The 27,113-nt window shown below is 55.4% G+C and overlaps 12 protein-coding genes across 19 annotated transcripts; 5 read left to right on the forward strand and 7 right to left on the reverse strand.

Moving 5' to 3' along the window:
- Positions 1–17: 17 nt before the first annotated feature.
- Positions 18–4,602, forward strand: H310_01037 (hypothetical protein; the record flags this gene model as incomplete). Its single annotated transcript, XM_008864040.1, has 17 exons — positions 18–474; positions 528–622; positions 679–1,150; positions 1,202–1,333; positions 1,384–1,538; positions 1,604–1,636; positions 1,694–1,925; positions 1,980–2,151; positions 2,197–2,295; positions 2,355–2,446; positions 2,497–3,136; positions 3,190–3,586; positions 3,638–3,736; positions 3,785–3,851; positions 3,902–3,928; positions 3,990–4,182; positions 4,245–4,602. 17 exons carry the CDS (start codon positions 18–20, stop codon positions 4,600–4,602), a joined length of 3,720 nt encoding a protein of 1,239 aa, XP_008862262.1.
- A 798-nt stretch (positions 4,603–5,400) lies between these two features.
- H310_01038 (hypothetical protein) lies at positions 5,401–6,136 on the reverse strand. The gene has a single exon (XM_008864041.1). It carries the CDS (start codon positions 5,980–5,982, stop codon positions 5,437–5,439), a length of 546 nt encoding a protein of 181 aa, XP_008862263.1. The 5' UTR covers positions 5,983–6,136; the 3' UTR covers positions 5,401–5,436.
- A 359-nt stretch (positions 6,137–6,495) lies between these two features.
- On the forward strand, positions 6,496–8,988 carry H310_01039 (hypothetical protein). Its single transcript, XM_008864042.1, has one exon. The coding sequence runs from the start codon at positions 6,523–6,525 to the stop codon at positions 8,887–8,889; it is 2,367 nt and encodes a 788-aa protein (XP_008862264.1). The 5' UTR covers positions 6,496–6,522; the 3' UTR covers positions 8,890–8,988.
- H310_01040 (hypothetical protein) lies at positions 8,835–10,137 on the reverse strand. 3 transcript variants are annotated; one of them, XM_008864044.1, is made up of 9 exons: positions 10,020–10,137; positions 9,916–9,967; positions 9,775–9,857; positions 9,613–9,723; positions 9,436–9,561; positions 9,302–9,392; positions 9,185–9,255; positions 9,054–9,133; positions 8,835–9,005 (listed from the first exon to the last, which is right to left on the reverse strand). In XM_008864044.1, the coding sequence occupies exons 2-9, from the start codon at positions 9,959–9,961 to the stop codon at positions 8,903–8,905; spliced, it is 711 nt and encodes a 236-aa protein (XP_008862266.1). In that variant the 5' UTR covers positions 9,962–9,967; positions 10,020–10,137; the 3' UTR covers positions 8,835–8,902. The 3 variants fall into 3 exon arrangements, with proteins under 3 accessions (XP_008862266.1, XP_008862265.1, XP_008862267.1); XM_008864043.1 differs by having other exon boundaries at positions 9,775–9,861; XM_008864045.1 differs by having other exon boundaries at positions 8,835–9,133.
- Positions 10,138–10,567: 430 nt separating this feature from the next.
- On the forward strand, positions 10,568–11,700 carry H310_01041. Of its 2 annotated transcripts, XM_008864046.1 has the most exons (3): positions 10,568–11,062; positions 11,109–11,493; positions 11,544–11,700. In XM_008864046.1, exons 1-3 carry the CDS (start codon positions 10,614–10,616, stop codon positions 11,658–11,660), a joined length of 951 nt encoding a protein of 316 aa, XP_008862268.1. In that variant the 5' UTR covers positions 10,568–10,613; the 3' UTR covers positions 11,661–11,700. The 2 variants fall into 2 exon arrangements, with proteins under 2 accessions (XP_008862268.1, XP_008862269.1); XM_008864047.1 differs by lacking the exon at positions 11,544–11,700 and having other exon boundaries at positions 11,109–11,534.
- Positions 11,701–11,731: 31 nt separating this feature from the next.
- Positions 11,732–12,884, reverse strand: H310_01042 (hypothetical protein). Its single transcript, XM_008864048.1, has 3 exons — positions 12,307–12,884; positions 12,033–12,254; positions 11,732–11,981 (listed from the first exon to the last, which is right to left on the reverse strand). The coding sequence occupies exons 1-3, from the start codon at positions 12,874–12,876 to the stop codon at positions 11,745–11,747; spliced, it is 1,029 nt and encodes a 342-aa protein (XP_008862270.1). The 5' UTR covers positions 12,877–12,884; the 3' UTR covers positions 11,732–11,744.
- Positions 12,885–12,926: 42 nt separating this feature from the next.
- On the reverse strand, positions 12,927–16,046 carry H310_01043 (hypothetical protein). Its single transcript, XM_008864049.1, has 8 exons — positions 15,616–16,046; positions 15,230–15,557; positions 14,732–15,177; positions 14,384–14,680; positions 14,207–14,337; positions 13,876–14,158; positions 13,144–13,827; positions 12,927–13,087 (listed from the first exon to the last, which is right to left on the reverse strand). The coding sequence occupies exons 1-8, from the start codon at positions 16,009–16,011 to the stop codon at positions 12,968–12,970; spliced, it is 2,685 nt and encodes an 894-aa protein (XP_008862271.1). The 5' UTR covers positions 16,012–16,046; the 3' UTR covers positions 12,927–12,967.
- A 67-nt stretch (positions 16,047–16,113) lies between these two features.
- On the forward strand, positions 16,114–18,412 carry H310_01044 (hypothetical protein; the record flags this gene model as incomplete). Its single annotated transcript, XM_008864050.1, has 8 exons — positions 16,114–16,684; positions 16,736–17,196; positions 17,246–17,329; positions 17,392–17,543; positions 17,593–17,758; positions 17,802–17,958; positions 18,013–18,130; positions 18,193–18,412. The coding sequence occupies exons 1-8, from the start codon at positions 16,135–16,137 to the stop codon at positions 18,410–18,412; spliced, it is 1,908 nt and encodes a 635-aa protein (XP_008862272.1). The 5' UTR covers positions 16,114–16,134.
- A 52-nt stretch (positions 18,413–18,464) lies between these two features.
- On the reverse strand, positions 18,465–19,277 carry H310_01045 (hypothetical protein; the record flags this gene model as incomplete). Its single annotated transcript, XM_008864051.1, has 4 exons — positions 18,465–18,551; positions 18,706–18,986; positions 19,026–19,174; positions 19,222–19,277. The coding sequence occupies 4 exons, from the start codon at positions 19,275–19,277 to the stop codon at positions 18,465–18,467; spliced, it is 573 nt and encodes a 190-aa protein (XP_008862273.1).
- A 2,279-nt stretch (positions 19,278–21,556) lies between these two features.
- On the reverse strand, positions 21,557–22,263 carry H310_01046 (hypothetical protein). Its single transcript, XM_008864052.1, has one exon. It carries the CDS (start codon positions 21,987–21,989, stop codon positions 21,585–21,587), a length of 405 nt encoding a protein of 134 aa, XP_008862274.1. The 5' UTR covers positions 21,990–22,263; the 3' UTR covers positions 21,557–21,584.
- A 49-nt stretch (positions 22,264–22,312) lies between these two features.
- On the reverse strand, positions 22,313–23,021 carry H310_01047 (hypothetical protein). Its single transcript, XM_008864053.1, has one exon. It carries the CDS (start codon positions 22,993–22,995, stop codon positions 22,507–22,509), a length of 489 nt encoding a protein of 162 aa, XP_008862275.1. The 5' UTR covers positions 22,996–23,021; the 3' UTR covers positions 22,313–22,506.
- Positions 23,022–23,060: 39 nt separating this feature from the next.
- H310_01048 (hypothetical protein) lies at positions 23,061–27,017 on the forward strand. 5 transcript variants are annotated; one of them, XM_008864054.1, is made up of 10 exons: positions 23,061–23,135; positions 23,188–23,300; positions 23,352–23,820; positions 23,861–24,120; positions 24,180–24,536; positions 24,583–24,708; positions 24,770–25,387; positions 25,438–25,826; positions 25,874–25,979; positions 26,027–27,017. In XM_008864054.1, exons 1-10 carry the CDS (start codon positions 23,099–23,101, stop codon positions 26,960–26,962), a joined length of 3,411 nt encoding a protein of 1,136 aa, XP_008862276.1. In that variant the 5' UTR covers positions 23,061–23,098; the 3' UTR covers positions 26,963–27,017. The 5 variants fall into 5 exon arrangements, with proteins under 5 accessions (XP_008862276.1, XP_008862278.1, XP_008862277.1 ...); XM_008864056.1 differs by having other exon boundaries at positions 25,438–25,979; XM_008864055.1 differs by lacking the exon at positions 26,027–27,017 and having other exon boundaries at positions 25,874–26,025.
- The last annotated feature ends 96 nt before the right edge of the window (positions 27,018–27,113 follow it).

Below are 27,113 nucleotides of genomic sequence, written 5' to 3' on the forward strand. Positions count from 1 at the left end.
TGCGACGCGCCACGTCGATGGCTGGGAAACCAGTCAAGAAGCAGCCGCCGACATCGGAGCCCCCGACTCGAAAGAGGAAAAAGGGGGTCCACCCACTGAAGCGGGGTCGACTCGAATGGGGCCGTCACATGACGACGAAGAAACAGCACTTTGCCGCGACCATGATCCAGCGCAAGTTCCGCGCATATCGATACCACATGGACCACCTTGCCACTCGGGCAAACGTGCGGTCGACGATGCAACGCGTCAAGCTCCATCGAATCTTCTTTGATCGAGAGTTCTGGGAAGGCGTCAACTTGCGAGACCTGAAACGGACCGAGTTGGAAGACCTTGCGTTCCGTCTCGAGCTGCCAGTCGCTGTGGGCAAGAAGGAGAAAATGATCCGCACGATCCAGCACTGGATCGACCTGCGCATGCATGTGCAGGACGTGGCGATTCAAGCAGCAATGCGCGCGACTGAAAAGAAGTTGCAAGGTAGTTGATGGTTCTCTCGCCCCATGGTCAAAGCTTGAGATACTGCCGTGTAGCTCAAGGAAGCGTGTACGTCTTGCCGGCGTTGCCAAAGGCAGAGCCGCGGATGATTCGACCACTAAGTGGCCGAAACATTGCATCCGTCGCCGCGGTACGCTTGTCCGTCACCAGCCACGAGAAAGACTCTAACGTGGCATGCATGGCAAGGGCTACGAGTCTGAAGCTCTGTACGCCATCGACTCGGCCAAAGGGACTGTCTGGCTTTGCAAAACGTCGGGCCAGTCGGCTCAAGTGGGGTTTTGCAGCACGTTAGTAAACCAAGACGTGTTCGAGTTGCCATATCAGTCGACGTGGTTGGCGAACCCCATGCCTATGCAAACTCTGCGCATCGGACACATCCAAGACATTCAAGTAACCCACTCACATGCGATGGCGTTAGCAAGAGCAGGCGAAGTCTACAGTTGGGGCAGCAATGCGCATGGTCAACTTGGCGCGGACAACGCCGCCAAGCACCACCAGCTCCCTGTGGTAGTCGGCGCCATTGAGAGCTTTGTGACAGTGTCCATTGGAGTCGGCGCCCAACATTCGATGGCCGTGTGCAACGACGTCAAGGGTCGTGATGGGGTGGTTTTCGCGTGGGGAAGCAACGCCCACTCGCAACTGGGCGTCGAAAACCAAGGTGGCGTCAACAAGTCGAATGGAAGTTGCTGGAAAAGTGTTCGATGGCTAGGCACTGTATTTAGCCCCGTAGAAGTCCATGCGTTGCGGGGGATTCGCGTGCGCAAGGTGGCGTGTGGGACGTTGCACAGCGCCGTCGTGACGGATCATGGCGATATGTACACGTGGGGGTGCAACGATGGGGGTACGATTTGCACTCGCCCATCTCGTGGTGACATTTATGTGCCGCTCCAGGTCGTCTTGCTCAACCGACTGATGAGAACATTGTACCGCTGCCTCGTAAGGTCACTGGCGTCCATGCGCCGTACGATAAAGCCATCGACATTGCCTGTGGACCGTGGCACACCGCCGCCCTGTTGGTCGAACGTCTCGGTCAAACCAGTGGTGTGGTACGTACCACCGACTCCAAACGCTCACAACCACCCATGTATTCATGCACTAAGTTGCGTCGTAGGTGTTTACGTGGGGCAATGGAATCTGTGGTCAAGTACGCAGCTTTAACAAAACGCATGTAGTCGGGAATTGATTGCCGGGTTGACGGTAGCTTGGACAAGGCAAAGTTGTCCACGCGACGTCGCCGCACATGGTGATCTTGCCGCCCATGAAGCGCGCCAGTGAGCCACTCGAACTGGTCAAGCAAATGGCGTGTGGAATGCACCACACAGCTGCACTCACCGAGAACGGATCGTTGTACACGTGGGGTAGCCACCACGCGTTCAGCCCGCTGCCGCACAAACTGCTGTCGTTGAAAGGGTCTCGCGGACGCATTGCCTCGAGTACGTTGGAGCTGCGCGTGTACGACAACGACGTCTGATGGGCGGTGAACGTAGTTGCGTGTGGAAGTTCGTTCACGGCGTTTTGTATTTTGGCCATGGACGAGCAGTTGTACGAAGCAAACCATCGACACTTGCTGTGGCACACTCGAACCACCGACGTGCCCAAGTTGGACTTGACTGTGATTCCTCCACCGCCGCTGCGGTCGGCACATAATTGTATTCCTCGGTTTGACTTCACCAAACTCCACTGCCTCGTCTGACATCTCTTTAGGTTGCGCCCCAGGGCCGAAACCCAGGCGGAAGAGCGTCTCAAAAAGGACGAGGCTGATTCCCTTGATGGCATTGATTTGCATGAGATGCTGCATCCACGGTAGACCAGCCAACCCCTTATTCCGCTGGCTTCCACTCAACGCACACGGGTATGTGCAGGTGTCGTCTGTGCTGGCGGTGTCCAGGTTTTGAGTCCAATTTGAACTACCTTACGATGTGTCGTATTTGCAAACACAAGCGGGAACATCATGGTAGGCTCGGTCGATTCTCGTTGCTCTCGACAAAACGTGATGGGGCGTAGGCAAGCGCAAAGGCCCGATGGGTGAGTACGAGGCAGTACGAAAGCTCCAGGGCAAGTTTCGTCAGCGACAGGGCGTCCACTTCCTCCACCAAACGTTCTTGGAGCGCATCCAGCGGGTTTTTTCGATTCGCCACGGCGCGTTTTTTTATTATAATAAGTGCAACCGCGCCAAGTCGTGGAACCGACCCCGTCTCCTACCACCCGAGTTGGAGTGCCCCATTCGAGACCCCGACGACGAAGCGATCGTGAAGCCCCCGTACACCGTCGACGACGCGGCCCGAGTCATTCAGAGCCTCTTCCGGTCACGAAAAGCCAGGAAGCTCGTCCAAACGATCTTGCACAGCCGATACGAAACGTGCATCAGCAAAACGGACGGCCGCATCTACTACCGAGACCGCCGCACAAACGCAGTGCGATGGAACACTCCCTTCCACGACGTCCCCAAGCCCGTACGGCGGCAAAAACGCATGACGGAAGCGGAGGCGGTTGCGACAGTGCAGCGCTGTCTGCGCGGCGCGAAAGCTCGAAAGAACCTGCGGCGCATGATGCAGAAACGATTCAAAGCACTCGTCGACGCGTCAAGTGGCGCGACGTACTATTACGACTCGAAAACAAAAGAAGTGTCGTGGACGAAGCCCAGGTAGAATTCGGTCGGCAACGACGGTATTTGTGGAGCTCAGACGAGTGGTGCAGATTCTTCAGCGAGACGCCGGTGGTCGAAGCCACGAAACACCTGCCCAAATACACCAAACACACGGCTGCGTCGACGCTGCAGCGCCTGTATCATGGCCGCAAAGCGCGGCGCAACCTCGTCTTGCTCCTGCACGCGCGGTTCCAGCAAGCATGGGACCCCCAGACGCAACAGCACTATTTTGTCGATACGGTGACAAACTCGACAACGTGGTCCAAGCCCGTTCTGCTAAAGCACGTCGACCTGTCACCAGTGAAAGCGACGCCAGTGGACAAGCACCACAAGCGGAAGAAAAAGAAAGCTTACAACATGACCGATGTCGACGCTGCGATTCGACTGCAAGCTGTGCTCCGTTCCAAGATTACTCGCAAACGAGCTCAAACGGACCTGCATCGACAGGTACACCCCAGGTGCCCCTCCTGATGAACGTGAAATGCGTCGCCATGCTAGTACGAACGCGTATGGGATGCGAACGCAAAGGCCCACTTCTACCACAACATCAGGACAGATGTCGTGACGTGGACTCCCCCGCCGTTATGGAATGACGCGGTGCGATGGGAGGTCGCATCAGCGCCATTTGGTTGACGTGTTTCGCAGGTGTATGAGAAAATCGAGATGGAAAGGATCAACGAAAAGAATGTCGCGATGGAGGCAACGATGTCAGGTGCACCGCTTTCGTTGCGAGTCATGTGGAATGCTTACGTCGTCCAGCAGCACCAGTGGACAGCGCTGTGTCGAAAGGTACACGGACAAGAAGTGAATGCCACGAACGAAAGTGGATATGACGTTGGCTGCGGTGTAGGCATCACGGAGGACAAAGTGCCTCCCGAGGCGGTACCCCTCACGTCGCAACGACGTCGGGCGTACACGATCACGGAGCCGGAGGAAGCGGCCAAGATTGTACAGCGGCACTATCGACGGCACAAAGCTCAAGTCGTATCGATTGAGTCGCTCATGTTACGATTCCAAAAGGTTTTTGACCCCAACACCCATCGGTACGTCGTGTCCAAGGGGGTCCCAGAAGCCGACCTGGCCGTCTGAACTCGTATTGAAGTAGATCGTTCTACTACGACAATGTGACGCAAACTTCGACGTGGACTGCGCCGTTGCTGCTGCAAAAGCACGCACGCAAGATGTGCCCAAGTCCTACCAAGTATACCACCCCCGACAGCGCTGCAGTTCGCATTCAAGGGATATTCCGCCTTCGAAAAGCACGCCAGGAAGCACTGCAGCTGGCCCAAGCGAGCTACGAAAAGGTGTACGACGAGACTGTGCAAGCGTACTACTATTTCAACGTGAAGACGGGCCAGAGCCAATGGACAAAACCCAAGTGCTTCCGACACAGCGACGTCCAGCACGTCGTCCAAGTCGACGGGTCTGGTAACGTCATCGACAGCACCACGGCACTTCCCTGACAAGCGGCGCCAGTGGCCGCTTACGGTCAGCACATTCGAATTTGGGTGGCCACTGATCTTGGACACATGAAAGACATGCGAGGGAATATTCTCACGTTGAATTTTGTTGGATTCGCCCGGCGCTCACACGTTTTGTTGTTTCCATCAACTTTCACATGAAGTGTTGTCGATGCGTCATCAGCTGGCCTCCCTCTAGCGACGGTACACGACTTTGTCGAGATGGGATCGACAGTCGTCCCGTCAGACTCCCCATGCGTCGGCACCTTTGTCCAACGACAAGGGACCATCGGCGAGAGTAAAGAGTTGAGACATCGCCATGACGCTTCACTCCACCACGAGGCAACCGCCGTATGGCTACCCCAACGAGCATGACGACGCGCCGTCCCTGTGAAGGTCTAGCAGGGCCCACCAGCCCATTCGTTGGTGCTGGCGTTTATTCGCATGCCGTCGCCGAACGCGACGTCCATTTGAATTGGTTGGATCACCGTTGTGGACTCATCGGCCGTTCCAACTCCCCAACGATGATGTTGGCAAACTCACCCGACGCTGTGGCAATGCGCCCTCGACGTTATGCGCGATGTTTATTTTGCACGAACAACCTTGACACTTTCTCCATCGTTCACAGAGTACCAGACCAAGGGTATGGCTGGCATGAATTGTTGAATTGTGCATGGAGTCGGTGGCATCGTCGCTCGAAAGAGCGCAATGTGATCGTCATCGGACCACTGGCTCCGTCGACTCACGCACGTGAACCTGGTGCGTTGTAAGTCAAATTTAACGCCCTGCTCGATTACGCCCCACGAATCGAGCGATGGGAATCCGTGTTGTTAAAACTTACATTTGTTCTGGGACATGCGATTCACTCCTTGCAAGGCTTTCGGATGTACATATCCAGCGATTCGTGTTGCGCCACGTCGTGCCAGTGGCATTCAGCGCAATCGTGTTGAGGGATTCTGTGGGGCATCGGGAGCGTTCAGCAAAACATGAATGCGGATTGCCTGTGACTTGGGTAGACGCCCACTGGCTCATATCCCGCACGGTATCACGGTGCAGTTTGCGCCTTGGAGCATTTTTCTCGTCCATCGACGCATTGGCAACTTCCATGACAGGACACCGCATGACTTGGATATTTTGAATGCAAGCGCGTCGAACTTGGCTCGTTCGATGTCCTCGATCGAATTGCTTGAGCAAAGACAACTCCGCCTGTTCTTCTTGCGGTACGCAACTTGCTACGCCTCGTTCTCCTCGTTGTGGACGCTTCCAGTCAAGGTGGCCAGGTCGATCTGTGTCTTGTTGAAATCGATCCCAGGGCTTGGCATCGCTGCAAGCGAGGTTTTTCACGCTGTGAATGATAGCATCCTCCAGATTGGCTTGATTCATGCATAAAAATCAACTCGACCGATGACGCGACTGTTTTGGGCTGAATGCGCGGTAGTTCAAACGGGATCGAGACCTAGGTCCTCCAGGAGTGGAAGGAACCGCTCGAGAATTCATTCCTCGATCACAGCAGCGTTGTATCCACACGAATATGATACTTCACAAAACATTCATGAACGCGCTCGCGACGAGCGATGACGGTTGGACCTCAGGGGCAGGCATTCATGTACCTAGTGCTCTTTGTCCGCTACAGCTCGAAGCAGCGATAATCTTTCTGGTTGATATAGGAAGCCAGCCCACATTCTGCCGGCCAGCATAATGGAGGGGTTCGTCGAGCTTGGCGACCGTCGAGCCATTGGGACCTTCACCGTCCGCCACGACAAGCATTTTGCTTGCAAAGAATGACGGTCTTCTTGAAAAGCACTGGAACATTCGTGGAATTTGTTGCAATGATTGTTTTAAACACATTGACAAACCATGTTTTAAACTTTGCTCGCATAACTTCCTGAACACACTGGGATTTCCACCCGTCCTTCGTCACCAATGGCGCGAGGACAACGAGCAAGTTCCGCGTCGCATGCGTGTGTCGTGTGCTGTCTGAGCATTGACAACAAGACGAGGTTCCAAACAGTCGGCTCCTGCAACCACGTGGGGTGCTGCAGCATCTGTGCGCTGCGAATGCGTCAGCTCCTCAAGTCAAAGCAATGCGTGATGTGCAAAACCGAGATGGATCGTGTGATTTGTATTACAGACGACACGATGACGTTCGAGAGCTTTCAGGACTGGGGAGACAACATTGGTCCTACCCACATCTTTGACGAAGGGTCGGGGATGTATTTTCTGAAGGAAAACTACAGCGCCGTCCAGGGGCTGCGCAGCCTCACGTGTTCTGCGCGCAACTGCCCCGACAAACACAGCTTCCCGAATATCAAAGCGCTCAAGCAACATTTGAATACGAAGCACGCGCTGTCTTTCTGTGATTTTTGCCTAGACCACAAGAATGCCTTTCTCCAAGAACAAGTCTTGTACACTGCTGGCGCATTGAAGAAGCACAAGTCCCAGGGAAACCCCGAGGAAGGGTTCAATGGCCACCCCAAGTGTGACTTTTGCTCGTCGAGTTACTACGGCAACAATGAACTCCACGAACACTTGCGGAAGCACCACTACGAGTGTGAAATCTGCCTGCACGCGTATGGCATCGAGAACCGATACTACAAGGACTACAACGACATGGAAAATCACTTCCGGTCCGATCATTTCTTGTGCGAAGAACCGTCCTGCCTTGCCGCGAAATTTGTTGTGTTCAAGAACCACATAGAGTTTCAAGCGCACATGACCAAGAACCATCCCCACATTCCTGTGAGTAAGCGCATCGACGTGAACTTTTCGGTGCGTCGAGCCGACCGCGAGGGCCGCGACGAGTACAAGCCCCGCGATGATTACACACCGATTCAAGCGCCGGACGCTGCCAACATCACAGTCGCAGACTTCCCCGCGCTGGTCGGCAACGAACAACAGGTTAACTTCACACCGTGGCAGAGTCAGAACATTCGCATGCCCCGCCAAGAAGATTTTCCGCAACTAGTGGCGTCGTCCGCTCCATCGTCGGCGGCGCAGTACCGCAACGCCGTTGTCCCGCAGCCGACACTCGCCATGCGGGCTCACATGCACGGCAGTGACCCGTGGGAGTACCCTGAAATGCAGCAAGCAGCCGAAGTACTTGGCGCGAACAATCCGTTCTTGCGACTGGTAAAACCGAGCAAGAAGAAAAAGAACAAAGGGAATGCCGCCAGCCAGCCGTCGCCGTCCCCGCCACCGACGCCCACTCCGAGCGCTGCACCACCCGTCGACGAAGAAGAAGAGAAGCCACCTGCGGCCGACCAGTCCGAATCCGTAATCGACAGCATCCAAGCTGCGCTCGGCAGCGAGGCCAAGTATGTTCAATTCCGCGAAGTGTGCAAGAAGTTTCGACAAAAGGAGATCCCGGCCGTGTCGTTCTATAGCTTGGCCCGCGCCATGTTTCGACCGGACGACTTGCACGAGCTCTTTCCCAAACTCATGAGCTTGCTACCGGACGAGAGCCAGGTCACAGAAGTGCTCGTGCTGCATAACAAATCCAAACCTGTCGGATTCAACGACGCCAAGCTGAGGAAGCGACCGTCAAAATCCAAAACAGAGACGCCCCCCGCGCCGGTTGCAGGGCCAGCACCAGCGCCGGTCGCCATTGTTGCTACTGCGGCTGTGATTCCGTCAGCTGCTACCGCAGTTGCTCGAAGTGCCCCGTCGCCCGCCAATTCTACCGCCGAAGATTGGCCTGCCCCGCAACCAGCTCCCAAACCTGCACAAGCTAACAACGCCAAGCCCAAAAAAGCCCGTCAAGTTCCGATACCTGCTGCCGTAGGATGGGGAAATGCCCTGAAAGAGGTCGGGGCCATGCCACAGAATTCAAAGAAAGGCCAACAACTGAACGTCGTGCTCAACAATACAGACCGCGAAGCGTTCAATGCCAGAGCGAGAAACAAAAAGTCTGCTCCGAACAACGTCGTGAGCTGGAGCTCTACAGCGAGCTGGAGCGAGCCCGTTTCCGCGCCGATTGTGTCCACTGGTTTGACCCCCGAGTCGTCCAAGATTCAAGTGGTATCGGTCGATTCGGTGCAAGGCAATCTTCAGGAATTACAGCTGCATGCTCAAGGAAAAGCCCCAAGCCGGAATCGAAGCGACTTTCCTGAGCTTCCCAAGGCAGGGCCTCCCGTAGGCATCCAACATGTTGTGTTGGACAAGAAGGGTCATGGGGGTGCCAATGCATGGGGAGAAGAGTCCAAGCCACAACCATCCACTCAGCAAACGTCCAAAAAGAAAAACAAGAAGGGCAAGCTGACATTGCAAGAGTTTGCCATGCTGTCAGGTTAAGGAACGTCGAATCCTAGTCATCGTGGGTTTGTTGGTGTGTTGGCGATCTGTACAAGGATGTCGATTTAGGACGCCGTATCGACGGGCGGGCCTTGGTCGAGGATGATTTTGTTGGTCTACAAGACAAGTGTGAAAGACAAACACGGGTGTTGGTCACAATTCACCGGTCGAAAGCGAAGATGAGTCCCATGAGTGCCCCTACGAGGCATAGGAACTTGGCAAGTGCCGTCGCCATGACGGAGAGCTAGGAAAATGTCCGTAAGGTGGAAGAAAACTGCAAGGGATGTGTGAGTACGAGGGACGGGGGGTCGACTGCGTCGGGAGCCTCGCAGGAGATGGTGTCGCAGATACTGGTTACCATCGACTCTACTCGAACGAATGGAGAGGGAAAGCTTTGAGTGATGGCACGTACCATAGAGTCGATTCGATTCGGGTTCTCCGCGTCGAAGCGTTGTCGTGTCGTACGAAGGCTCCACGTAGGGAAAACACGCTTGGAATAACGCCTGCCAGCCATCCATTTGAATCGTGTCGTAGAGCCAAACGCACCAGGCACTTTTGCTTGAGGCGCCGTGCATACGTGTGCGTACACTTGGCATGCCGGACTTGGGCGGTGTATGAGGGGCAGTTGAGAATATCGCAGAAGTCGGCCATGCAAAGTCCATCCGATCGGGTCTGTGGCAGGATGTCTGTCAAAATAGGAAACAAGCGAAGGGCATGACTGACGGGGGAATGCCTGCGGTCGAAATGGAGGTCGATGTACTCCTCGTTGCGGAACTGCTTCTTGCACAAGCCACACCGATACCGCCCGCTGCTCGTGCGTTCCTTTTGATGTTCCTACGGCAAACTACCAGTCACGCGTTGTCATCCGAAGCGAATCCGTCCAACATGGTCAAGGTACTGAATGTGCTCCGCCACGAGTGGACATTGGTCGGGTACGTGGAAACGCAGCGCCTGCGCGGGCATAAACACTTTCTTCAAACGCAGCGCATGAGCTCTGTGCACCACAACTGGCCATGAAGTTCTTACGTGGTGGATAATCTGCATGGCTTCTCGACTCATTTGGCGGGAACATGAGGACCTGTCTCGATGGTCAGGGGTTGGCTAGCGGCATGATCCATGCTGACACTTACGTGGACGGGATGGGAGCCGGAATGGCAGCACCGATTTGAGCGAAGAGCACAGCTAGTGTGCACAAGAGGACATGCCTGCGCAGATCCATGCAATGAGACTTAATCGCCGCTGTTTTGCTCGGTTGTGGAAAGTGAGGTGCATAGCATTGCTTATCCGGATGGCATGTAAACCTCAAAACCCCGGAAAGTCGTTGCGAAGGCACTTGAGTCACAGCACTCCTTTCCCTGCCGCGCCATGCACTGAGCCAGAGTTGGTCGTGGCGGATGCACGACAACGGAGGCGTACTAGCGATTCAACACAGTGTCGCGAACGAATCCTGTACGGAACTTACAAGGTGTGCGATTGCTTTGTAGGGCCCGTGGATGGAGGACCGATGTCAAAGATGCAAACGCATGATCGGCTTCAACTGATCAGGTTGAAGGTACCCTTCATGTGCCAGGCATCGCCAGCGACGAACAACCACGCCAGGCGCAGGGCACCCATGATCCCCCGCAATCCATGACGTATACATTTTGCGTGACATGAAATTACACCAATAACGGAGCGCAAGCTCGCGAAGTGGTCATTTTCCGGTTGCGCTCACCGCGACCAACATGTTGACCGTGTGCACGTACAACATTCGATTCATCCTGGATCGATGGCCCGAGCGCAAGCCCCTCGTGGAGCACGAGCTCCGACGCGCCAAAGCCGACCTGTACGCGCTCCAGGAAGTCAACATCGGTGGCCACAACTTCGGCCAACACATCCAGCTCCCAGCCACGGCGCTTCCCGCGAACGAGTCGTATGAAACGTTTGAGGCCCCTGCTGCTCGCCGATACTTCGAGACACTCCCGCTTCTGGGATGGCTCTTCACAACGTCGAACCCACTGGCTGCGTGGGCGTACGACTTTTGTGCGTGGTTCAACGAACGGTTCTTGGCGTCCATCTTGGGGGGGCACGTGCAGTGGCTTTACTACCACCCGATTTTGCAAATCGTCACGTTTCTCGGACTGGGCACGGCGTGGGTGTTTGGCACGACTGTCTACGCTCGAAAGTCGATCGCGTACGTCGTCTGCACCTCGTCCAAAGCTCTGACCTGTTGCGCATAGACCGAAACATCACACGCAGCTCCTGATCGGGGGGTGGAAGGTCGCTCAACGCGTCGTCGTGACAGTCGATGGCGTGGACATTCACGTGGTCAACGTGCACTTGGCGTCGGACCGGGACGAAGAGCGTTTCCGCGTCGAACAAGTGCGGACGATCGCAGACTGGATCGCAGCGACGACGTCGGGGACGAATGTGATCATCATGGGCGACTTCAATTGCGAGCCAAACAAAGCGTGCTACTTGTACTTGAAGCAGCGAGGGTTTACCAGTGCGCACATGCAAGTACACGGGGTCGAGCCCGACGTGACTTTCCATCAGGGGTTGGAAGCGCCGACGAAAGACGTTGGGACAGAAGTGTGCCTCGACTACATCTTTTACAAAGGCCAGGTACCATGGCGCGTGTGCGACCCCGAGTGAGCGGACCCGTTCGTGAGTAGATGACGCCCAAGACGATCGCGCTTGTCGGCACCAAACCCGATCCAAACGACTCGACGTTGTATCCGAGTGACCATTTCGGCCTCCTGGCGACATTTCAAGTGGGGCGTGCGAATTAACAGAGCTGTACACTCGATCCGTCGCGTTGGCTAGTGCGTGTACGTGTCGTTTGCGACTGCACGACGGAAGCGTTGGGAGTTGCATTAAATAGGCGGAAGGGTCGTGCGCGTCAGATCTAACTGCGAGGTAGCCGACCGAAACTGTGCATGTGGGGGAGCATCGCCGTCGTGGTGGCTGGCTTCGCTAGCACATGCACGATGGCGCAAGTATTGCCGGGCTTCGAGTCGCCTCTGTGCTTCGACTGTTGCAGCTGCTTGCAGGTCCTTCCGTCGTTGTATCTCGGTAGAGTTGGTGGGGGACGTCTCGCTTTTTTCAGCTTTCTACAACACCACGTCAGGGGGAATCCAAAGCAATAGAAACGTTTTTCGTACTCTGTTGCGCGCATTGCGTGTGATAGCTTTTTCTAGCCCATGCAATCGAAGCGTTGTGTTGGCTGGCAGGTTGCTCTTTCGTTTCCGCCTTTTTCGACCACCGCTTGCGCCATCAACGCTGCTTTCGGCGCTTTCATCGATGTCCATGATAGCACTGACGAGGAATCGTCGCCGTTCGATGGACACGTGAGTTTTGGCGTCCAACAGGCCTTGGCTCTGCTCCTATCCATCCACGCCGGGTCGATGGTGGTGCGACCAGCGATAGATGGTGTACCTTCATGCTCTTCTTGAGCCCTGCAAAAGATGTGTATCGGTTCAAGTCGTCTAAGCGCGCTTTGGCTCGGCCTTGTTGAGGCGTCAGCGCTTGGACAAACTCTTCAAAGTCGACGCACCCGCTACCATCGACGTCGATGGACTGAATGATCTTCATCGACTCGTCCGTGGTAAAGGCGAGGCCCAGAGTGAGAAGCACTTCCTGTAGCTCGTCGGTCGAGACCGTGCCGGATCCGTCTGCGTCCATCAAGTCAAACCACTCGCGCAAGATCCGCTTCTCTGCGATCGTAAACTCGTGCGGACGGGGTTTCTTGTGTTTTTTCATCCACTCTCGCTCTTCCGTTAGTGCCAGCTCCTTTTCGATTTGCTTGAAGCTAAACCCTGCATGCAGTTTGGTTGGGCGCACGGCTTCCGCGTCGACATGACGCCACCACAAGTCCCGCTCCTTCTCCAACATCAGCCTGGCCTGGGCGCGGTCCAAGGGTTTCAGAATCAACCCACACGCGTTGGCCCGGTCCTTGCAGAGGTCCTTCACATGGGATCGTGGGTCGTTGCCGCCCCTGCTCACCATGCCACACGCAACTGACCGTTGCGACATCGTTATCCGTTACAGACGTTACAGTCACGACCCACCGACGGTTTCGTCGCCAGGAATGGTTGCATTATTTCAGCTTACTGACACCGTCGCCGTCCCAAGCGTGGAGCGGCAGCATGTCTCCGTGGCCTTCGACCACAAACGGTGTTGCGGGGTTGTGTACATGCTTTGCAATCTCGCCCATGCGCTACCGTCGTCGACAGGACCGTCTGAGGTGACGACGGATGGACTTGGTGGACATACCTGCGGCAGCTGCATGCACAAATCATTCCGGTACATTTGGTACTCTTCATCGAGTCGAAGCCACGCTTCGTAGCGCGGGAACTGCGCAAGTGATGCCAGATCGACTTCGCCGTCCTCTTCAAACATCCTTTTGGCGTCGTCCAAGGTTGGAATCGTCACGTGGTCAGCCTCATCGTTGTCGCTTTCGCTGTCGCTCAACATGTCAATCGGAATGGCTTTGGTCGTGTCGATCAAGGATGGCGCGCATGGAGGGACGTCCCACAACGACGCTCGGAGATCATCTGGGCGGTCTCGCCACCCCACCCATGCTGTATGGAGCATGTACGGCATCTTAATGGCAAGCGAGATAGTCCCGGGGGTGTCTGCCATGACGTTTAAAGTCGTGCGGACGACGTGGCGGGCCCGCGGTCGTGGCTGGAGGAAGTACTCGGGGTCTGTCTCGAGAGGGTACTGGATCGGGGTGTACACCCGAAGCGTCGCGGGGGGAAAGATAAACACGGACGGGTCCACTTTGAACCGCCAGGCGAGGTCGACATGCGGCGTCAACGGAATCGGCTCGACTGGCATTATCGCGCGAGGAACGCGAAGGCCAGCTTCATGCTGAGCGCCAACTCGCAGGCCTCGAGACGCCTCCAATGGCAAATACTGTGGAATGGGGAGTGGCTGTTGGGGGCGGTAGCCCATCTACATACCCACGCGATCAACGCAGACAGGTTCGGTCATCGTGCGTACCAAGTCGGCTTCGAGAGGAACTTGGACCGGAAACAAGTCCAAGTCTTGCATGGAATGGGTGTCCGTGGGCACTGCTACAGGAAACCGTGTCCGGGACTCGGTCTCCACGTACAATGGATACGAATGGACCACGACAATCGAGCTCACGTCGGACGCGGATGCGGTTGGGGACGACAGCGACGTCAGCAAGAACGATTTGTCCTCAGTCTGCATCGAGTCGACGGTGGTCTTGACAGGCTTGGGCGGAGCGTTTGTGATCGACACTTGGGCAAACTTCCAATCCCTGTTACCTGCCACTGTCAGCTCCCTCGCCCCTTGTCATGGCGCGCACCGTTCGACCATCCTTCGCACTTCGACGCGCGTCGTGGCAGTCCCGATCCATGCTTGGAGCGATCTCAAGCGTCGCTCCGCACGAAGCCTCGTGATCAGCTTGGACACGACTTGCACGAATCTAGCCAACATCTACGACACATGAGGCTACAAACGTCCGAGCTGCTGGAATACGAACTCGTTTGCGCTTGGCCCACAAGTCGTTCTTGTACGGGTTGAAATCGGGCACGTGGGCGGGGGTGTAGAACGCCGGTAGGGCTGCGCGGACGGGCGGTGTCGATGACACGCTTCCGCCATGACTTACAAAAGTAGTTCGGAGGATCTCGCGACCTTTGCGCTCTCGTTCGAGTGCATGGAACGATCGAACGTCGTAAATGAACTGAATGTCGCTGGCAGCGAGCAGTGAGTCGCCCAAAAACTCGCGGTTGCTCTGAAACTCGAGCTCTCGTTCTATCTTGTCGATCTCTTGCAGCTCCTACGCAACACACGTCAGACCGTACTCGACGTAGCCACTCATGCGCTTCACCTGCAAAAACACGAGTTCTTTGAGCTGCCGCGTCGTCGGCTTGGTCGACACCGACTCTTCCATGAGCAACACGTCAAACGAGAGGCGGCCGCCCCCCGCGCTCCCCGTTTTCAAGCGCAGCGCTTCTTGCTCCGCCTTTTGTCGTTTCCGCAGCGCCCGGTTCTCATCAATGGCGCGTTTGAGGTCTTTTGGCTTGAGTTTTCCGGGCTGTTGGGTCAGCACGAAGTTGGTCGCGTTGACACCTTTCATCGACGTCGGAATTTTGATCCCGTCCTCCATGCCGACGTCATCCGTGATGACGGGCGGCTTCTTGATCTTTTTGGTCGTGCGTTTCGGCGGTGACGGGTCGCCTTTCCAACTCTCGATAGACCCCTCGGGTAACGCAACGATGGGATCGACTGTAGCATCAGTGGGCTGCTTCCGATCCGAGTCGATGGCGGGATTGTCTAAGTCAAGTCTTGAGCGCAATGTTTTCTGCGACAAGCTTTCAACTTGTACCTATAGTGGGTGGTGGCAGCTGGAGGCCTGGGGCGGACGCGCCCGAGATGACACACGTCATGGGCTGAAAGCCAAACTGCGACACAAGCAACTCGATCTCGCAGAACACGTTGGCCATCACAATGGGCTGAAATCCGATTGTAATTTCCGCGACGCCGTTGGCCGGGATCGTTCCTTGTAAAGGTTTGACAGTAATGGAGCTGTGGGCGCGCTTGATTTCGATGCGGTACTCGAACTCGATGGGGACACTGCACCCGATGGACACGGTGCGGGTTGAGAGAAGCCCCAGAGGTTGCGTCCCAAAGAATATCTGCGGTGGAAAGTTGACCTGCACACGTGTAGTCAACACAAACCATCCATAGTTGGCTCAAACGACAAGTTTGTACCTTGTTCACGACGGGGTATGCGTGCAAGGGGATGATAAAGTTGCCGTCCTCGCTGTGCACTTTGATGCAGTCGTAGTAGTATTTGAACTCTGTTCCGGTGAACATCACGACCAGGTCTTCGCTCATGCCAGGGTAAACCGTCCCACGTCGGTTGTTCTCAATGTGAAACGGGCTCTCTGTCGGCGTCACAATGTGCATGCGTGTGCTCGCCGACGACTTGTTCAGAATGCGCACCTTCTGGGTCAACGTCTGGTTCAAGCGAAAACCACCAAAGTGCACGACTTGCGGGATCGCCTCGAGCGCAGGATTGCCTCCTACATACGGGAACTTGTGCGACGCCAGCGGCTGCAGCAACCTGACGTCTTCCGACCTCTTCCGCTCCGCCACGAGCTCCATCGACGGCGTGACCCTTCAACCCGATGAGTATCCGGTCAACCAGTGTGCAGGACAGAAGTTTAATCGGATGAGTCAACTATCCGGATAGATCGAGTAGCGAGCGCGTGACATCGCGTGGAAAAGATGGCAACCGACTTTTGCACAAAGGCGGCGGCGATTGCCGTTGGCGCGGCCACCGCAGCGTACGTGGATAAGAAACTCTATCTATCCCACGACTTGATGAAGTACTGGGGGCACTCGCTCGCGTTGGTACAGACGAGGTACCTCATTGCCCGCAATACACGTGTGGCCGATTTGTGGGAAGAGCTCGTCGACGCCATGCCTTCCAAGGTCCTCGTGATGTTTGAGGGCAAGAAATACACGGCTGTCCAGCTGGAAATCCAGGCAAATCGAGTTGCGCACTGGGCCATGAGCGTGGGCTTGACTCCAGGGTCTATCGTGGCGCTCCTAATGGAAAACCGACCAGAGTTTCTCGCTACTTGGATCGGCCTGTCCAAAGTCGGCGTTGTCGCCGCTCTCATCAATACACATGTGGCCGAGGAGGGTCTGTTGCATTGCCTTCGAGTGTCGGACGCCTCCGTGATCATATTTGGAGCGGAGTGCACGGCACAAGTGGAGCACGTTCTCGACCGCTTGCCTCCACGCATCACACGCTTGGCCGTCTACCACGAAGGTACACCAGTCCACTTCAATCGTTTGTATACTACCTGTCTGCATGCTTCAGATGGCACCCAAGTGCCCCCGCCGTTGGCCTTTGCGCGCTCGTTGAACGAAGACGTAAAGCAGGTGTCGTCGCATCGCCCACTCTTGAGCCAGCGCAAATCCATTTTGTGCACCGACATGATGTTGCTCATCTTCACCAGCGGCACCACGGGCCTTCCCAAGGCAGCGCGGATAGAGCACCAGTCCCTGATAAGTCGTTCGATGGTGTTTGTTCGTTGTGCTCAAATCACTCGATTCGATCGATTCTACTGCTCGCTGCCCTTGTACCACACGGCAGGAGGCGTCGTGGCCGTGGGGATCATGCTGCTGTCAGGCTGCTCGATATCCCTCGCTCGTAAGTTCTCCACCACCCACTTCTGGTCGGATGTACGAGCAACAGAGGCCACCATCGTCCAATACATTGGGGAAATGTGTCGGTACCTCCTCCACGCGCCCCCATCCGACTTGGACCGCGCGAATGTGGTACGTTTCCCAGCGTTGTTTGCAATTCAACCACACATTTTAAAACCAGGTGCGCGTGGCGATTGGGAATGGTCTTCGTCCAGATATTTGGTCGGCGTTTCAAGATCGATTTGGCATTCCCGTCGTGTGCGAAGCAAGTCCCTGCACGTTCTGCCTGTTTTGTACGTGGGAGAATTGAGTTTGTGGTGTGTGTAGTTTTACGGCGCGACGGAAGGCGTCGGCGGGATGCTCAACGTGTGTCGAGAACGCAAAGATAGGGGCCACTTGGGGCAATATGGGTACTTGGCGACCGCGATTTCGGGCATGACGATCGTCGAATACGACGTGGATGCCGACGAATTACTAAGGTAAAGTGTCATCGTGTGGTCGAGCACGACTGCACACGCAGCATCCTAGAGACACCAACAACTTTTTGATTCCATGCGCGACGGGAAGAGTCGGCGAGCTACTGATCAAGGTCGGCGCGTCCTCGCCCTTGCACAAATTTCAAGGGTATTTTAAAGACGACGCTGCGTCCGCCAAAAAGTTGCTCGCCAACGCATTTACTAAGGCAAGCAACGGCGTTTGTAGAATCTTCGATTCAGAGCAGTGTTTTTTCGGCGCAGGGAGATTTGTACTTTCGAACGGGCGATTTATTTCGCATGGACACCGACCGGTGCTTTTACTTTATGGATCGCATTGGCGACACATTTCGGTGGAACGGCGAAAACGTCGCGACGAGCGAAGTGGCCGAGGCACTCTCAGCGTTTCCAGGCATTTCAGGTCTCCGTTTTTCTCAACCTGTGCGACGATTGACGGCTCTTGTTTTGGTGGTAGATATCTGTGTGTATGGAGTGGCGCTGCCTGGTCGAGACGGACGTGCAGGGATGGCGGCGATGGTGTTTAAAGACCTGGACATGGAAGCGTTTGCAAAGTTTTGCACTTCCAAACTCCCGTAAGTGGCTGAGAGCAAAGGGGGCGGGGGCTGATGGAGCTTCTCCCTGTGGTGGAAGGTAGCCTTTACGCCGTACCGAGGTTTCTTCGACAGTTGCGCGCCATGCATGTGACGGGAACGATGAAACACGAAAAGGCTAAGCTTCGGAAGCAAGGCATACAGCTCGACCAAGTCGGCCTCGATCGTCTGTACTTTTTGGATCGGTCGGACCCACTGCGACCCAAGTATTTGCCGCTGACGCCTTCCAACGTCCACGAGATCACAACTGCGTCACGTTTGTAACCACATGACCCCTTCTCGATGAGCAAGACTCGTCCAAGGGATGCGAATTAGGTTAGTAGAACGGAAATGTGTCCACGGACTGCAAAATCCAATCGCTCCCGTCGCGGAGTTTCCGAGGCAGGTATTCTTTCGTGAGATACTGAAAGCCAAACGTGCCTCGACAAGTCAGTTGCGAGTGGTGAACACGAGGCAAAACAAATGAATTTCCGTCTTTTCCTTCGACTGGACCATCGTCGAATCAAGCTCCTAAGATCACACCGAGTGCATGGATGCGGCGAATCTCGCGATGACACCTTGGACCAGAGGGGGGCGTATTTCATGAATTCTTCGTCGAGCAAGTCCATTCCTGCCTTAGTGTCCGAGTCCTTCATGGGAAGCCGGCACTGGTCGGGGATTTTGTACTTGGTTACGTCGGGCGGCCGCGCGCCGAGCCACTTCATGTCCCGACAGGTCAAACTCGCAAGGTCGTACGACAATTTCTTGGACCCGCTCATGTACACCGACAGGATCTTGAGCCGTACATGCCATGGCGATAGGAAAGACCTTGCATGATGCGAAGGAACCGCAAGGATCGCTGTCGACAAGGCCCGGCACAGGTAGTTTCAACTCGTACTGGATTTGCTTGAGAAACTTCGCGTCGCCACATCGGGTTGGCCCTTGGCTGTTCGGATGATGCATGGGTACTTGTTATAAAAGCGGTCTTCAGCCAGACGCATGAATGCCGCGTCTTTTTCCACGAGCAAGATGAACTTGGCATCGCTCCTGTCCATCCATTTATTCAAGCCCTTGGCAGCCACACGATCATATACGACAGGTTGGTGAGGCGGTCGATGTAGGGCGGGATCGCTTTGCCGCCCACTCCCATCGGCGTGCAGTCGATGTGATCCCTGTCGTCTCGAATAGTGATGCGGCCAACCTGAGAACAACTTGGCGTTGAGGAGGGGATGTTGGGCACTCACCACGACCCCCATCTCCGACGCTACAACATGCAAAGAGAATCGCGTGCACCCGACCATGCACACCACATCGTCTAGAACATTGTCGCTTTCGCCATAGTCTTTGAAGAGATTGACATCGGTGTAAAACAGGTCTCATTTCGTGCCTGTTGCGAGCAATTGGTGGACGAGCTCATCACACCCTGTCGTTCGCACCTGCGCCTTTCACATGAGGTACTTAAACTGGAAGAGGAAGTGTACCACCGACGTGTTAGAGAACTCGCGACCACTGAGTTTGTCGGACAAGATAATGCGACCCACGTCTCGGGGACGTGAATTTGCTTCAAAGAGGTTCGGGATGGCACGGAATAGCGCAGCCCGTCCCCCCGGAGAATCGACGGTACTGTATCCACTACCAGACGTTCAATCTCGATCGAAAAATTGTTTGGAACCATCTCCCGAACTTCCCGAGCCAAGAGCACCTTGAGCTCTCGCTGCAGTGTTGGAAGTATGCTGTACCATGTCGAGAGCACTTTTGGCAGTTGACGGACTTTCTTCGGCACAGGGTTTGAGAACTTCGACATTTTGACGGGAGCCATTGGAGCTTAAGGGGGTGGTGTCGTAGACGGAGGAACCGGTGCATTTGCTGCCACATTGGTGCTGGAGGTCGTGGGTTTTGGTAGTTTGCCACGAACTTCTTTGCCAGCGGTTCATCGTCGGACGACTCGTCCATGGTGTTCGCTTGCTTCAGATTCTTTGGTCGGTTCTTTCCAGCCATGCCTGCTGGGCGGCATGGCGTCGAGGAGACTTGCATCCTTGGCGGACCTGCATATTTGCGATCCCGTTGGCATGGAAACCTGCACTCTTCATTGGTATCCGGATGAGGTGTCGCGATGCCACCTAGCTTGTACGGATACGAGTTAAACGTTAAACTCATTGAGCTAAACGCGTTTTTAGTGTGCGGTGTTGCATACTGTACATTTGCCGTGCATTCTCTTTGTCACATTTGTAGGTGTTCAAGGGGATTTGCCGGAGCATCGACCGCCGCAATGTACATATACGCCGACAGAGCGGGGACCGAAGGGGCAGTATAACCGATGGGACGTCGCGTATGGTACGAGGAGTGGGGTGATTCATAGTGGACAGGAAATGCAGGATGGCCCCACGCAGGAGTGGTGTTTCCAACACTCCGATATTCCAGTGAATCGAATCGTCGTGGACAGAATGTGTGTGACTCCCTCTTTTGTGTTTGTCCAACCCGACAAGGAAAAAATTCTCCAGTGTCAAAAAATATTGCAGGTGAATTTTATTGAATCCATTCTGTTGACCCTACTCCAAACAATTCAGTTATATTTTGCATTTCCATGTCAATAAAAAAGTCCAGGTGTCGAGAAATGACCACCTACGGCGAAACACTCATCTTATGGAAGCGCTCCGAGGAGGAATCGACCCTACACTCTGAAATGCGTGTGCAGAAGGAAGTTGTGGGAGGCACGCTGCCCATGGTTCACGGCCACACACTCGGCATAAATGCAAACGATCTCCATGGCGAGGCAAACTCGCGACAGCCACCATCTTCCATCGAACCTACTCGAGTCGAATCTGAACACCCAACACAAATGTTCGTCATGTTCAACGAGTTCTAAATTTCTTGCTGAACTCCTCCCACGTAAAAACGCTCGATCCCACGACGGACCGAAGATTTCACGCCGATCATCGTTCAAGGTGACGCCCATCGCGCACGTTTCATCCGGTGGGCGACAAACCCCTCTCAGGCAGAGACCGATGCGCCACCAAACAAGCCCGACTCGGCTCCTGGATGTGCCGCTGAACGCTGAAGTCACGTCGGCCGAATTCAAAAAAAGTTGACCGGGTAGGCAGGGGGCATGACGCGACGACGTCCGCTGCACCACCCTCCTACTTTCCCTCTCAGCACTAAAATCTCGTGATCCAACCCATGCAGTCTCCCATCAGGGGGTGGATGGAAAGTCCATTGGGTGACACTACTTATGGAGAGACTTGACAACGAACGGTGTCCAACCCTCGTTTGAAGCTTCCAAGAGCTCCAAGTGCTTCAATACGGGTGTGAGAACCACGATGTGGCAACCAGGATGTTGAACCGCTCTGCATTTTATACTTGCTATTTTTATGTCATGTATACCGTCCTGTCCGGTCCTCTCGACACAACCGTACGCGTTTGTGATCGCATCGGATGTTGTGATCACTTCGTTGGTTGGTCAAAGCAGTCCCCATTCGCCGTTGCCTCGAACACATCGCCACTGCCCGCTCGGCGTGACCAATATGCACGTGAACAACATCTCTTTCCTTGTGCTCGTCCTCACGGTGCTGTCCTCCGTTTTCCACTCTGCGTCGGCCCGCCAGGACGGCTCGGTGACCTTGCCGACCCTTCTCGGCGAAAACGCCACAATACACCGATTCCAGGACGATCTCGTTGCCGTCAGCTGCGCGCCGGTTGAACACACCATGACTCCTCTTTGCGGAGATCGAGAACACCGACAGTACCACGCGTATGTGTGCGAGAAGCAATGCATCGATGCTGTCAAGCACCTCTTGCGGAAGCGACGAGACGACGAACTGCGCGATGCCCCACATGCACTTTGTCTCGCTGAGTGGAAGTCCATCGGACGTGTGCAAGCGAACGAATGCCCGACGGAGCTTCAATCGTTTCTTCCTGCATCTGCGTTCAGTGTGAGCACGATTGCGTCAGCGATCTTGAGCATCTTTGTGCTCTTTTCGTGCAGCTAATCAGCCGTGTATCGACGGACCCAAAAAGTGAAGCGAGATTAAGTGAGACGGTAGAGCTGAAGCAGCAGCAGTACGAGTATAGGTAGTTAGGTAGAATCCGCCAAGTGAACGTGGGAGCCCCTTAATATATACCACGTCCTTGAGGGTAAGATTCATCGTCGTGTGGCAAAACCATGACCCGAGAACATAGTCGCGGCCTGCTGCATCGGTCGGCTTCGAACCTCCACAGGGCGCCGTTGGATGGATGAACCTGGCCGCAAGAGAAAATCTCTTCCGAAGATGCCAAGGATGTAATTGTCGGTCCCACAGCCACGGGCACAAGGACCTGCACGAGACATGTGTGGGATCTCATCCACTAGAACGGCAACGATAGAACTCGCACTCAGATTATTTTTACTTGTTTACAACGACGACCTTGGGCTTGTTCGGATTGTTCTCGAGCAGCCACTTGCCGAGCCGAGTGATGGCCTGGAGCCCCATCGGTTTGTCATTGCAAAGCATAATGAGTCCCCGAGACAACACTTGGGTGAAATTTTCATTCCCAGCTTGGGCATTTGTCAGGTAGTGCTGAGCGGCGGTGGCTGTCGCAATTGCGGCGGGGGGTCGCATCCCCGGGAGGGACGAGTGCAGTTGGAGCTCGTTCACGCCTCCGATCGCGACAAAGTAAAGCGACTCGACCAGGTGAAAGTAGTCTGACGGGGTCTTGGTCAACTTCGCCGCTTTCAATTCCGCCGACGAAAACGCCCGCGTAAACTTGTTGGTCGTGGCCGAGTTCACTGCCATGCACACCACTCCACTCGGCTCGGTGTCATACAGCGTCACAACGTGGTCTTCCCCCCGGATGAGCAAGTTCGCGCGGAAGACCGGCCCGGGAAGCGTCATGCCGAGGAACGAAACGAGAGTTGGGCCGCGAAACCGTCGCGTTCTATTCTGGGCACAACATGAAACCGTCGACGGGAACGAGAGTGCTGTCAAGCGAGGAGCGATGAGCAGCGCGGACGGCGCTCACCATGGCCACCACGGTGGGTTTGATTGTTGCAGAATGCACCGACACGACGAGGTTGAGCGGTGTAGAGGCAAGGAAGGTCAAAACTACCCTCATCATCGAGGTCGCTCTCGACGACGGCGTGTTTGTCAACCCCACGTTTCGGTACAAATTCCTCGACGGTAGCAAGAAGGTGACCCCAGTACGTGAGAGACATCGTGCTTTGATTTGCGTGGGTCATTGCCGGGCGTAGCCTGTGGGGACAGCCGGCTCATGGGTACCCATCGCTGCGGACGGGACGGCGGGGGTCGCACCAGCACCCAACGCGCCAGCCTCCAATGCCAAAGCCCCGCCGTCGGCACGCCAAGGCCAGGGAACGGCAGACAATTCGTCCTCACCTGTAGACCTCGGTCCCAAGTACTTTCGCCACGAACAGCACATTCCTGACTTTGACATCACCGAAGCATTCGCCCTGAAACTCAACGACAACCCTATCGTAACGTTCTTTCTGGCGGACCAGACCCCTGGCCAAGCTGCGACGGCAGTGACCGAGCACAACCAGACGACGACGCCCACCGTCGGACGCAACTTTATCACGTTCTTTGAGGTCGACACAAGTCCGCTTCTAGCAGGGGACCTTGTCCTCGAGCAACAATGGGGCTGCGACGTCGCTGCCAAGGACATGCACTTACCCCTCGGTGCCCCATTCGTCAACGCTCACGGTACGAGGCGCGATGTCTCTGTTGCTAAACTGGTCCCCAGGGATCCATTCCGTGACGATTCGCATCAAAGTCGACCATCCCCTGTTGTCGCCAGCGCTAGTGCAGTCCTTGAACCCACTCACCGTTTGTATACGAAAAGCTACGAATCTCCCCGGCATCACCGTCCAGTCGAAGCCACTCTTGCAATACATCACACCCACGCCGCACACTGCCCTTCACAAGTGCTGTGTTCCAGCGTACGCGTCGCTGCGAATGCCTATGTGTCCCCAGCGCATTGTGCGGACGTCAGGAATTCTGCAGGTGGACCCTACGCCGCCCATTCCACCATCATGGGCTCACGACTTTTGTCCTTGGAACAGGACACCGACGTTGCGTGGGACCATAAAAGCACGTTCTTGTGTGGGCCGCTGGACTGGCCGTCGCTCGAAGAAAGCTTGCAGGCAGGTCATGTCGACGTCGAGCTTCACGACCGCGATATCCAACTCGACCGCGAATACGCCGAGCTCGTGAAAAAGTGGGAGAGTTACGTCGGTGGGCGCTTCCCAGACAGTTCGCACCCCCCTACCCACGACCACCATCCACCGAATGCGAAACTCGACGTCTTTCAAGTCGACGAAATTGCCAAGCAAGACATTCAGAGCCTCTACTTTGTCCGCGCAGGCGATTGCAATGCCCACGGTGTGGGCATGTACCGTTTCTACGAGCTCCTCCGCACGGTAGCCCTCTCAACGATCTTGTTTCACGACTCACCCTTGGCCCAAGACAAACCTCAAGAAGCAGGAAGCGGGCAAACCCTTCATGACGCTGAAACTCACGGCAGACATCGTACCGCACAAGCGCCGCATTCCTCCAAAGGAAGGGTCGGACGAAGACATCAACCTGTCTCAAGTACAATTTGCCCGGCATGTTATAAACTGTTTGATGGAGATGGCATTCCCGAACAAACTAGGTGGATAAGCTCGTTCGATTGCCCGGGTCGTACTTGAACTGCCTGACGGCATTGGCGGTGGAAGCGACGCTGCAGAACCCCCTTGGAAGCAACCCCCCGACCGGACCCCCGACGCCTTGCAAACACGGAGGAGGGGTGTTTACCCGCATGGTCGTCGTCATTCCGTACAACGACGTGGCAACGCTCCAGAACATGTCCAAAGCCATGGAAAGCATCAACTCGGCGGCGTTGCCGGGGGTCCCTCTCCGGTCGTACTTGCTCACGGCGGCCCAAAAGGAGGCTTGCGACAGCGGCGATTTGAACGTGATCACAGGATTCCAAGTCATCGATGCGCACTACCGCATGATATTTTTGGAAGGCATTGCAGAGACCGGGCTCGCGACTCTGCACAAGATGGTGCCTCGGACGGCGGCCAATTCACGCACTGGGTTTCGCATGTTCGCCAACCCAGACGTACGCTTCGTCAGTCGGCTCTACACGGCATTCGACGTTGACATGAAGCGGATCAAGCTGCGGGACCCTCTTCCTGACATCGTCAAACGCCCAGAACTGTACATGCGGTCCAAGGTGTCAGAAAACTGCTTCCAGGCGCTGAATCGACTCGGGGACGTCCGAAAGGTACTATGTGTGAATCACGCTGTGCATCCTGACGCTGTCTCGATCCATAGGCCGACCGCCTCATCGAGCTCAAGGACTTGAACTTGTTCCCGACCGTTCAAATGCTGCTGGAGGTAGAAAGCAAATACGGCGAAAGTATCACGCTAGAAGATATTCATGGCCATGGCCATGACCAAGTGAAGCAGCACGTTCTCAAGCAGCTGCAGGGAGGCGTGCAAGCCACGACGACTGACACCACGTCGTCTGCCAGCACACACACGGCGAGCGACAGCACACTCCAAACGACGTCCACTTCGTCGTCTACGACTGGCGACGTCACACAGAACTCGACGGCTGGAGGGGCACCAGTGCGGTACAAGGCGAAAACGGACGCTACCAACGACGCGTTTGAGCAGGCCAAGAAGAATTGGATGCCCAAGGATTACGTGGAAACGAGGCGGTATGATAGCAGCGCCCCATGCTGCACCTTCATCCTCGTGTGGCTAGACTTGAGCGGCAAATGGCTGACGAAGTGTACGCTCTTACCAAAGCTGCCAACTCGGCGGTGGACGACGGCCAGCCCGTGTATATGTACAGCGGCCAAAAATTGCGGGTAACCTCATGAAACAATGTCGCCATCCATGAGATTCCGTTTTGTAGACAAAAGACCTTGAGAAGGACGCGATGCGGCAGCGCTTGTCCAAGGACCGCCATGCCACGTACACGTACAGCAAGGATTTCAATTCGCTCACGATGAGCATGGTGGATGAAACGAAATTGGCTCTCCTGGCCGAAGCTGAGTCCCGCGCAAAGTTCACGACCCCCAGCGGCTTCGTGTACCCAGCGCCGCGCCAGCCGAGCGAGTTTTACAAACACAAAGACGCACCGAGCGCCGCCAGAGTCGAAGATTTGCACTCTCCGTGGATCGAGAACTTGTACAATCCGCAGCCCTTGTCTCGGGGCGGAGGCGGCGGCGGTGGCAACAAGTCAAGGCCATTTGACTGCCTTCCTTCCAAGGACATGGTGTTTGGAGGCACGAATGCTGACGGTAGCGTCAACCCCGAGTACTTCAAGTCAGTCCATCTCGTGGGCGACGGGCTGGCGAAAGAGATGGAGGAGGCCAAAGCCAAGGAACACAAAGAATGGCTAGATAAGCTCGTGGTCGATCGAGACAATCTCCGGTTCATCGCGCATGGCAACATTATGGGTCAAGGACGTGCAAAGCCGTCGCCCCTGGACAAGCCATGCGACATCCTGTCTGGCCCTGTTCGATCGAAACCCTTGCGCATCGTCCGCGCCGCAAAACTACCGAGCGGAAAGCCCGTCCCATTGCAAGCCATGCCTGTGAGCATCATGAACCAAGACGTCTACACAGGAGGCGCCATGAAAGTCATCATGCGCGAGAAGGACCCGGCGTTATTCACTGCCAAGAACGAGCGCGACGAGGGCAAAGACTTTCTGTTCCCATCGATCACGCAGATCCTCGTGCCAGACGTCAACAAGCACACGACCATCCTCAAGCCGCGGAAGCCACTCGCTGCCGCCGAGAAGACTGGGACGCGATGGAGCAATCCGAATCAAGATCTCAGGTCGTAGGACATTGGCAACAGAAATATCGGAAAACTATGGAGAATGTCTCACATATATATAGATGAGAATTGAATTCTTGCCACAGACACATACTACGTAGTACTAGTACGTCAAAGTAAATGATTCCTTTCCCTTAAATAAGTTCGAACAACAAGGC

This window comes from Aphanomyces invadans (genome assembly GCF_000520115.1).
Source record: "Aphanomyces invadans strain NJM9701 unplaced genomic scaffold supercont1.2, whole genome shotgun sequence".
NCBI lineage: Eukaryota > Oomycota > Saprolegniomycetes > Saprolegniales > Verrucalvaceae > Aphanomyces > Aphanomyces invadans.